The 10,413-nt window shown below is 52.8% G+C and overlaps 1 protein-coding gene across 1 annotated transcript; it reads right to left on the bottom strand.

The window, feature by feature from the left end:
* Window positions 1–331: 331 nt before the first annotated feature.
* Window positions 332–8,076, bottom strand: GATA1 (GATA binding protein 1). Its single transcript, XM_035288906.3, has 6 exons — window positions 8,015–8,076; window positions 3,292–3,530; window positions 2,400–2,777; window positions 2,153–2,298; window positions 1,312–1,437; window positions 332–846 (listed from the first exon to the last, which is right to left on the bottom strand). The coding sequence occupies exons 2-6, from the start codon at window positions 3,509–3,511 to the stop codon at window positions 475–477; spliced, it is 1,242 nt and encodes a 413-aa protein (XP_035144797.1). The 5' UTR covers window positions 3,512–3,530; window positions 8,015–8,076; the 3' UTR covers window positions 332–474.
* Between the last annotated feature and the right edge of the window lie 2,337 nt (window positions 8,077–10,413).

Below are 10,413 nucleotides of genomic sequence, written 5' to 3'. Positions count from 1 at the left end.
AGCCCTGCACACCTCCTTATCACCTGCTCCAGCACACACACACTTCCAGTGCGCTCATACAGTCACCTGGCGTCACCCCCACCATCGGCAGGTCCTGCTGGTCTCTCACCATGACATATGGAACCACCTGGATGCTTCACAAGAAGTTTCACAGACTGTTGCAATCACACATCATAACCCTTGGTCACAAAGTGTCCCTTGTGTTGCCTCAGCTAGCCTCACATGGTCACACATTGCAGCCATGCATTGTCATCAGAGAGCCACAAGCATTGCTACACACTCCACCTGGCTCTGCTGTCCAGCCACACATAGACTCACACCTCTAGTTTCAGGACGTTGGTGGTTTTATTTTACAAAAGCTTTGAAGGTTCAGGCCTAGGGGGTGCCTGGGGCTCAGAGAGTTGGGTTGTCTAGACTGCTGGCTACAAGAGGAGGAGGACAACACCCCTGCTCTGGAGGCCACGCTCTGTGCCCTCATGAGCTGAGTGGAGCCACCACAGTAGTGCTGGTGGTGGGGGGCATGGGGCCTGTGGGGAAGGGGCCCGTGGGTGAGCCCAGCAGGGGTCCAGGGAAAGGCATGAGGTGGCTAACAGACCCTGACAGCACCATGGGGGCCAGGCCTTGATAGAGATGGGCTGTACCGGGGGGGCCCAGTGTCAGGCCTGAAGCTACCTCCCCACAATTCCCACTACTGCTGCCCCCAGCCACCACCATAAAGCCACCAGCTGGTCCTTCAGCTGCTCCTGTGCTTCCCAGACTGGAGCCCCGTTTCTTTTTCCCTTTTCCAGATGCCTTGCGGTTTCGAGTCTGAATACCATCCTTCCGCATGGTCAGTGGCCGGTTCACCTGCCAAAAGGGAGGCTGCAGATGTCCCCAGCTCCAGATCTTTACCTCTCTGTGTCTCAACCAGGGCCACCCTTTCCACCCCACTTCTTTTAGGGTAAGATAATTTTGGGGTGCAGAGATTGTCTCAAGGAATCCTGAGTTTGTGAGGCCCTGAGCTTGGGAAAGCCTCTAAGGCTGATAGGAGCTGCCCAAGGTCTAGGGCAGGGAGGTGGACATTAGCTGACGCCTGGAGGTTGGGGAGAGGAGAGGAAAGGAGGGTGGAGGAGGAGGGAATGGAGAAGGAAGGAGGGAAGGTAATAACAGAAGAGGGAAAGTAGAAGAGATGAGTGAAGGGGAAGGAAGGAAGAAGAAAGAACAAAGAAGGTTGTGAGGGGAAGAGAGAAGGTGGAACAGGAACAGAGTGTGGGGCAGTGTGGCATGAAGACAGAGAAAGTGGAGGGGTGGCTCCAAGGGGCAGGGTGTCACCTGGTGTAACTTGTAGTAGAGGCCGCAAGCATTGCACACAGGGTCCCCACTGGCATTTCTCCGCCACAGTGTCGTGGTGGTCGTCTGGCAGTTGGTGCACTGAGTACCTGCCCGTTTGCTGACAATCTAGGGGATGAGAGGATGTGAAATCATTGCCCTGGGGATGTGGAAGTGGGCACAAGGGGCTCACAGGGGCTCTCAGGAAGACCCAGGAAGTGAGGGTCAGGTTGAAGGCAGGGCTTCCTGTATAGGGTGAGAGCAGGGGCATTTACAGGTGATGCCTGAGGATTCTGTACGGGGCCAGGACAGGGGTTCCTGTCTGGGATAGGGGTTTTTTGTTCTGTATTCTATGGGGGACTACACTGGTGGTTCTCAGCTTTGGTTGCATACCAGAATTACTTGGTGAGCTAAAATATGCTGCTGCCCAGGCAGCGCCCCAGTCCAGTTCCATCAGCACATCTGGGGGAAGGGACCCAGGGTGACTCCAGTGTGAAGCCAAGGATGAAAACACTGCTGTGCAGGGTGGGGACAAAGGTTTCTGTTTGAAGCCTATAAGGGTAGGTTGAGGATAGGAGCTCCTGTAGAGCTGGGTTCCTGTATAGGGCGAGGGTGGGAGTTCTTATGCAGGGTGAGGGTAAGGATATCCACATCGAATGAGGAGATTTTCCTGTGTAGGATGAAGGCAAGGGTTTCCATGTGGTATTAGGACAAGGGTTCCCACACAGAGTGGCCCATAAGCATGAGAATAGCATTCCTTTACAGTGGGAAGATATGGCTTCTTGTACAGGGTGAGGACAGGCATTCCTATGTATAATAAGGTCAGGCAGGTCTGCAGTCTTACCAGGCGCTTCTTGGGCCGGATGAGGGGCCTGTTCTGCCCATTCATCTTGTGATAGAGGCCACAGGCGTTGCACAGGTAGTGGCCTGTCCTATCCCTCCGCCACAGGGGAGTGGCTGTTGCTCCGCAGTTTACACACTCCCTGGCCTCTGGTGGGGTGAAGAGGGGAAGAGGGAGCTAGGCTCAGCTCAGCTTTACCTTAGGCCACCCCTCCCACCTCAACTTCTCTGTCCTTTTTTGAGTTCCTCACCACAGGGAGGCAGGGGCAGAGTTCCACGAAGCTTGGGAGAGGAATAGGCTGCTGAATTGAGGGGGCTCCCAGTGGGAGAAAAGAAGGTACTGGAAAAGTCAGGGCTCCCATAAGCACTGCTGGGGACAGGGAGTGATGAAGGCAGTGCAGGCCCCAGGGTCAAGAGGTCTGGACTCAGCCGCTCTGTCTTCAACGTCTCCAGGAAGCTGGTGCTGCCTTTTCCATCTGGATCTTCTGAGGCCTGGGGAGGGGAGTCCTCGCGGGTGGGACACACAGTTGAGGCAGGATAGAGCCCCGTCTTGCCGTAGGCCCAGCCGGCATATGGTGAGCCCCCTGGGATCCCCTCCATACAGTTGAGCAATGGGTACACCTGAAAGACTGTTGGGGGAGCAGGTAGGAACAGGGGAAAGTAGAGGCAAAATCAGTCTAGGGTCAGCCCACATAAGGGTGCAGTGGTGCCCAGAACCCCCAACATGGTGGCCAAGTTCCCACCTTTTCCACACGCTACCAGAACAGCTGCTGGCCACTGGATGCTTCCTGGATCCTGAGCCCCACTGGTCAGTGTGACATCTGCAATAACCTCTGACCATTTCCAAGTGGGCTTTTGAGGATAACTGTTGGGATTTGGAGCTCCACAGATTACTCGACAACTAGGGGAACCACCACAGACTTCCAATATTGCCTCTCAGTGTGGCCACCCCAATGTGTCAGGTTGAGAAGCATTTGAATTCCCAGGTCTTCACTTAACTAGGGAAAGTGGTCAGCACGTCCATTTGAGAAGCTTCCAGCCATTTCTGAGATATCCTCACAGTGGTATTCTGACCTAGCCAAGGGTCTCCATGAGCCCCAACAGCACTCAGCCAATGCCAAGACAGCCACCCAATGGAGTTACCTGGGGAGTGTCTGTAGGCCTCAGCATCCCTGTAGTAGGCCAGAGCCGCAGCTGCAGCAGTGGCTGTACTCGGGGCAGTGGAGGAGGCTGCTGCATCCAAGCCCTCAGGCCCAGAGGGGAAGAAGACCCCCGACTCTGGCGTTGAGGACACCAGGGCAGGATCCACAAACTGGGGAAGGGGCTCCGAGGTCCCCAGGGACCCCAGGCCAGGGAACTCCATGGAGCCTCTGGAGGTTAACCTGCCAGGACAGAAGGGGTCCTCAGACACAGAAATCCTCTGCCCTTTACCTCCTTTTACCTGCTCCTCTTCCCTCCTTTCCCCCTCCTCCCACTCCATTGCCTCAGTCTCCATATTCCTCCTTCCCAACTCCCCATTCCCCTCCTCCTCCTCACCTTAGTCTCCCCTCTCCTTCCCCTCCTTCTCTTCCTCCCTCTCCTGTCTTCCCCTTCCTCCATCTCTCCACTCCATTCTCTTATTTCCCAAGTGCCCCTCCTTTCATCTTCCGCTCCATTCTCCCCATCTTGCCCCATTTCTTTCCTCTCATCCCTCCTCTCTCTCTTCATCTACTCTTATCTGTCCCTACCTCTCCCTTCTTCCTTCCATTCTCTTCTTCCCCCTCTTCCCTTTTCCTCCTTTCTCCCATCTCTCTTCTTCCCATCTCTTTTTTGTCCTCCTCTTTCCCGCTTCCTTCTCTTTCCACTCCTTTCTCATTCTCCTCTCCCGTTTCCTTTTTCTCCTCCACTTTCTTTTCCTCCTTGCCCTCCTTCTTTTCCTTTCCTGTTTCTCCTCTTCCTTGTCCTCCTTCTCTCTTTGTCTTCATTCTCCTTTTATGCCTTCCTCACACATATTACCTCCCTCTCCCCCAACACACACACTTTTTTTTGAGACAGGGTCTCCTCTGTTGCCAGGCTGGAGTGCAGTGGCATAATCTCGGCTCACTGCAACCACTGCCTCCTGGATGCAAGTGATCCTCCTGCCTCAGTCTCCTGAGTAGCTGGGACTACAGGCCTGTGCCAGCATGCCTGGCCAATTTTTGTTTTTTTGTAGAGATGGGGTATGACTATGTTGCCTAGGCTGGTCTTGAACTCCTGGCCTCAAATGATCCTCCCACCTCAGCCTCCCAAAGTGCTGGGGTTACAGGTGTGAGTCACCGCACCCGGCCTCTCTTCCCCTTTCTAGATCTACTTTCCACTCCTCTTTCTCCTACTACTCATTTTCTCCTCCCCTCCATTTTCTTCCTCCTCATCTCTCCCCTCCTTTTCTGTTCATCTTTTCCTCCCTTTCCTCAGCTCCTCCTCCCCTCCTCCACTTCCTCTTATTCTCCTTGTCCCCCCCCCATTCTTTCTCCTCTCCCCTTCTAGAAGACACTGGGTGAGGGTAGGATGGGGTACAGGACCAGAGTCCCTTGAGCCTCTTGGTCTCTTCCCCCAAGGACTTTAGGGTTCACCATCCTTTGCTCCTCAACTTCATCCCTATCTGTTGTATCTTGCCCTCTAACTTTCTCAGAAACCCCATGGTTTCCGGGCTTGACTCCCTCCTCCCTCCACCTCCGTTGGGTCTGCAGACAGAAGGCCCCTTAGTTCCTCCCTACCTCTTCGGGGGGGGGGTTAGTGCCCCCACTGCTTATCTCTGCCTTCCCCGCCCAACTTTTGAAATCACCCCAAGGCCACTGACTTCCTCCGAAGAGGGTGACAGGAGGGAGGTACTTCTACTGGTACCCTCTTCCCTGGGGAGGCCCACCATAGTTCTGCTTTCAGGCTCTTTCAGTTCCCAGGCCTCAGTTTCCCCATCTGTTGTATTGGGGGTGATGATGGGCTCCGGCTAAGCTGAGACCTGTGAGATGGCCCTTTGCCTCTGTTTTGCCTTGTGTGTGTCTCTGTCATCTAGCTCTCTGCCTGTCTGTCACCCTGGGGCTCTTTCTCCTGACCCTGTTTCCTCTCAAGTCTGATTCTACATCTCCCCCAGCTTTCTGTGTTTCTATGATATAGCTTGTCCTCTCTTTCTGTGATTTTTGTTTTTTGAGACAGAGTCTCACTCTGTTGCCCAGGCTGGAGTGCAGTGGTGTGATCTCAGCTCACTGCAACCTCAGCCTCCCAGGTTTGAGCGATTCTCATGCCTCAGCCCCCAAGCTGGGATTACAGGCACATGCCACCACACCCAGCTAATTTTTGTATTTTTAGTAGACACAGTTTCACCATGTTGGCCAGGCTGGTCTTGAACTCCTGACCTCAAGTGATTTGCCTACTTCGGCTTCCCAAAGTGTTGGGATTACAGGCTTGAGCCACTGCGCCTGCTCTCTTTCTGTGTTTTGTAAATGTCTGATGCTTTTTCATCTTGTTTTCTGTCTTTTCATGTTTCTCTCTAGTTCTCTATCTCTTTCTGTTACTCTTGCTTTCTCTCTCTCCTCTCCTATCTCTCTGAACATCTCTGCATCTCTCCCACTCTGTCTCTTTCCGTTGTTTGTCTCTTCCCTCTGTTTCCCTCTCTTTGGGCCCTCTGACCTTATGTCCCTGTGCCTCTTACTAGTCCCATACACCTGACACCCAGCTATATGCAGCTCAGGATAAGGAGCCTGGAATGCTAGCCCTGGCCCTGTTCTGCTGGCCTGCCCTGTTTCTGTGTCTGTGGGCTGGAGTGACTGGGCTGGATTAGAAGGCTGTCTGTAAACTGCCCCTCACCCCTGCTTACATGACCCATGATGTAGACAGGCTAAGGGGCAGGCCCAGGCTTGGGGATTGTGCTGGGAAAGAGATGGGCCACAAGTGTGCCTACCACCAACACCTTCTCAGCCCCAGGGTGCCTGCTGTTGCTCTCTGAAGAGAGTGTCTTGCTTCCCCATCTTGGTCTCCATCTCCTTCCTCTCTGTCTCTAATTCTGTGTTAGTCTCTGTCTCTTTACAGTGCTACCTGAGGGTATCTCTCTGTCTGCATTTCTATCTCCTTTTCTGCCCCCAGGTCTTTTCTTCTCTTTCTCCGGCTGTCTGTCTGTCTCTGTCTCTTACTTCTCTTACTCATTGAGTTTCTCTCTCTCTCTCTTTGTCCTTTCTATTCATGTCTCTTTTGTCTCTTGCTCTTTGTCTCTGTCTCTTTCTCCTCATCTCTCCCTCTGTTTCTCCCTTCCTTCCCTGTCTCACTGTGTGTCTCCTGCTCTCTTTCCTTCACCACTATTCCCTCATCCCCTCAACCCCACCTTACCCACCATGATTTCCCTCCAGCCCCACTGCCCCCTATTCCTACACCTCACACCTTGGTGAGTCCAGGGCTGCCCACTCCTCCAATGGCAGGGGCCCAGCCCCCTCACCCCCAGTTATCACTCTCCGGACAGAGATAAAGTTTATCTCGAGGCTGGGGGATATGAAAGCTCCTTATCAGCTGCCCCACTAGAGTAAGTGTTGCCCCAACGGCAGCAGCAGGCAGCAGCTGGCACCCTCCACTCTCCCTCGGCCCCAGCCCCTCGCCCCAGGTAACATCCAAATCCCAGCCCTCAAGGGAGGGTCTCATGGGGCTAAAGGGAGCAGATATAGGGTCTAGGGGGCAGATATGGGGCTTGTGGGAAGATAGAGGTAGAGTTTGAGGATCAGACATAGGGTTGAGTCAGAGAAAGTTTTGGGGTGTAGCCATGGAGTTTTGGGGGAGGCAGATATGGGGTTTTGTGGAGCAGAGATGAGCTTGGAAGTTCAGAGACACATTTTGGGCTCAGGAATAGGTTGTGAAAACAGACAAGGTTGGGGGATCAGAGGTGAAGTTTGAGATTCAGAAATAAAGTTGAGAAGTTAGAGATGTAGTGTGGGAATCAGATTCCGAGGGTCATAGAAAAGTCTGGGGAGTTCAGGGGTTTTCTGGAGCAGAGATGGAGTTTAGGAGTCAAAGATCTGTTTGGGCAGAGAGAAATGTGGCTAGTGATTAAAGGGGAGTTTGAGAAGCCAAGATAGGATTGGAATAGAGAAAGGCTTGGAGCTGGAGAGATTCCGGGAGACACAGACCTGTTTTAGGGCTGAGATAGGGTTTTCAGGAAGGCAGACATGAGGGTTCATGTGGCAGAACAGATTTTGGGGAGTCAACTTGGTGTTTGGAGTGACAAAGATATTTTATTGAGCAGGCAGGGAGTTGGGAGAGATAAATGGTTTAGGGAGATCAGAGAGAAGTCATAGGGAACAAAGAGTAGGTTTGAGACGCAGAGATAGGGGTAAGAGGATGGAGCTAGGATTTGGTGGGTCAGAGACAGGTTTAGGGGCTCAGAGAGAGTGGGACAGAGACAAGGGTGTTATAGAGTGGATCAGGGGATTGGGAGCAGAAAAGTGAGGTTTGGGGGAGAAGTCAGGGAGACAGAGACAAGATTGGGTGAGTGGAAATCGGATATGGGACAGGGAAAGAATTTGGGGGGATGAATGCATGTTTTGGGAAGCAGAGTTAGTGTTTAGGGGAGACAGACCTAGGGGTACAGGGAACGAAGTGAAGGGATCCAGGGGATATAGATATCTTGGAAGGAATAGATGAGAGGGCAGAAAGAGGTGGGATTTAGGGGGTAGATTTGGGGTAGAAATGGGAGTTGGAAAGACAGGTGGGTCTAAGGAGCTGTGAAGGGATTCAGGGCTGGCTGACACTTTGGGGACCAGCCGTGGGTTGGGGAGCCTGGAGCAAGGTGGGGGGTGGGTAGCCATAAGGATAGGGGCAGCAGGCCCAGGGTTGCCTTGCTGGGGGCTCTCTGGGGGCTGAGACTGACCTGGGCTGGTTGGTGCAGAGGGTTCAGCCGCCTTGGGGATGTGGCAAGCTCAGTGTGATCCCAGGGGGTGTCCTGGCTGGCCTTGGCCTTTGAGGCTCCCTTCCTCCCTCCCTCCCCTTTCCCTCCTCCCTCCTCCCCAGGGAGTGGCTGGTGCCCCAGTGGGTGGGGCGGTCCAGGGGAGGGGGTGGGTCCCCTGCTTGTGGGGCACTTCTTGGGCACTGGAGGCCCTCTTCCACCCTCCCTGCCCACCCTGCGGATTCTTGGACCCAGCTCGACGTAGGCTCTTGTGGACTGTAGTGTTCAGACGAGCAAAATGCACTGAAACCAAGATAAATGAAAATAGCTGATATGGTGTCATGACTTTACTGGGCTTTTCAGTGAATAAAGCCTTTACTGTGTGTGGGGTTGGTGTGGGCTGGGCTCCTATGTATGTGAGTCCTCCTGACTTCAGGGAGAGAAGGGATTTGGCTGTACCCATTTTGCAGGTGAGAAGAGTGAGGCTGCAAGAGGTTCTGCTGTATTTGGACTAGAGCCTGTGGGGTATCTTGATGACCCAGCCTAAGCCTGCAGGCCAGGCCAGAGCTGGCAGGAGGAAGGGGCACACTCTCTCAGCGCCCCAGTGGGGCTTACGCCAGCTCCGGCCTGCCCTGGGGCAGCAGATAAGTCTTATCAGATGTAGGCGACCGTGGCTGTTGGCGCCGCAGTAACAGGCTGTCTTGGGGCGAGGGTGCAGGGTGTGGGGGTGGGAACACCCAGGGACAGTGGCCTCGACTTCTTGCCCGCCATGCTGCCTTGGAGGCGGGAAACTGAGGTGGAAGCCAGGGATGATTCCTCAAGAGAGGAAGACAGGAGCAGAGAGACAGAGACAAAAATAGAGATAGGCGGACAGAGATGGAAATGGGGAGAAAGAGAGTGACAGAGATAAACAGAAAAGGAGACAGAGGTGGAAGGAAGTAGAGAGAGGGTACAGAAGGAAAGGAGAGACAAAGAGGGGAAGACACCCGGGGAGAACCAGAGACCATTAAAGACAGATAGAAGCAAAGAGAGAACGAGAGAGAGATGGACGGAAGTGACAGAAAAAACCTGAGAGGGAAAGAAGCCAAAGATGCAAGTGGAGAACTGAGAAGGGAGACAGACACAGAGAGATATTCAGAGACAGACTCAGAGGAATTTCATGAGACTTCATTCAGGTGGCAGACTGGATTACACCCTGGGCAGGTGTCCACGCAGGTGGGATGGGGGGATGTGGATCGATGTAGCCTGTGGCTCTGCCTTCAGCCCTCAGCAAGGGACCACTAGAATATTGCTGGGCCTTCCAGTCTCCATGCTCCTGCCCTGCTCCACCTCCTCCAAATATTAATGGCAACAACCACAGTGTCTCATAGACCTGTACCTAACCTGTTCTGAGCACTTTTTCCATATGAAATCATCTGACACACATGCACACAGTAGGTGTACAACTTGGGTCCCCAACATGGCAGAGAGTAAGACTCCCCAGTCATGGTTCTGGAATTCCATGGGACAAGGCGCTCTCCTGCCCACGTTGTCTACAGATGGGGAGACTGAGACCTACAAAGAGGGCAAGGTTGGAGCCTGGGTCAGTGGGGTCAGCTCGCCCATTGGCCCAACCTGGAGGCAGCTTACCATTCTCATCTCACTTCTCTGAGCCTCAGTGTCCTCATATGCAAAATGGGAGCTTTGACGAGGAAAGAGAGCAAGCCCACGAATTCCTATTTATTTACCTCCTGCTGTATGCCACACCCCATCCTGAGCCCTCTTCAGTAATAAGGAGAATGACTACAAAGACATCTTTGACTTAATGTGGCAATGGTTTCAGGACATGGACTCTAGAGCCAGCACATCCTTGTTCATAGATTGCCCTAACCACTAACAGATCGGGTAACTTTGGGAGAGTTACCATCCCCTCTGGAATTTAGCTCCTCACCTATAAAAATGGGGTAATAATACACCCCAGTAAGCCACTCCATGCGATGACTGGGGAGACTAAATGAGGTGTTTTTTTGTCCGTTTTTTAATTTTTATTTTTTTCTTGAGACTAAATGAGTTTTAACCCATGTTACGTGATTTTAACTCACTTGAATCTGAAATCTTAATAAATATTAAGTATCCTTATTTATTGAATACCTACTGTATACAAGGGAGAATACACAACCTTTTTAACTAAACCTACTATTGCCTACATTACTAATGCTAATAATTTGCTGACACCAAGAGTAATACCAATATTAATTGTAATATTGATACTCACCCCATTTCTTCATTTCTGAAGAGCACAAAGGGCTCAGGAAGAGAAGCCAAGGGTGAGAAATGGGGCGCCCCATAGCCCTGCCTCCAGCAAGAGCTGGAAATCCCGAGGCTGTGAGACCAGGCCACAAGAG

The sequence above is a fragment of the Callithrix jacchus genome, chromosome X (assembly GCF_049354715.1).
Source record: "Callithrix jacchus isolate 240 chromosome X, calJac240_pri, whole genome shotgun sequence".
NCBI classification, from domain to species: Eukaryota; Metazoa; Chordata; class Mammalia; order Primates; family Cebidae; genus Callithrix; species Callithrix jacchus.
This window is presented reverse-complemented; position numbering and strand designations above follow the sequence as displayed.

Bases quoted from the DNA above. Each gene is read 5' to 3' on its own strand.
- GATA1 (XM_035288906.3), bottom strand. From the start codon at position 3,511: ATGGAGTTCCCTGGCCTGGGGTCCCTGGGGACCTCGGAGCCCCTTCCC. The intron at 2,778-3,291 runs GTAACTCCATTG...CTCCCCCAACAG, and splicing joins GGCCTACAGACACTCCCCAG to TCTTTCAGGTGTACCCATTG. The intron at 847-1,311 runs GTGACACCCTGC...CCCTTTTGGCAG, and splicing joins TCTACTACAAGTTACACCAG to GTGAACCGGCCACTGACCAT.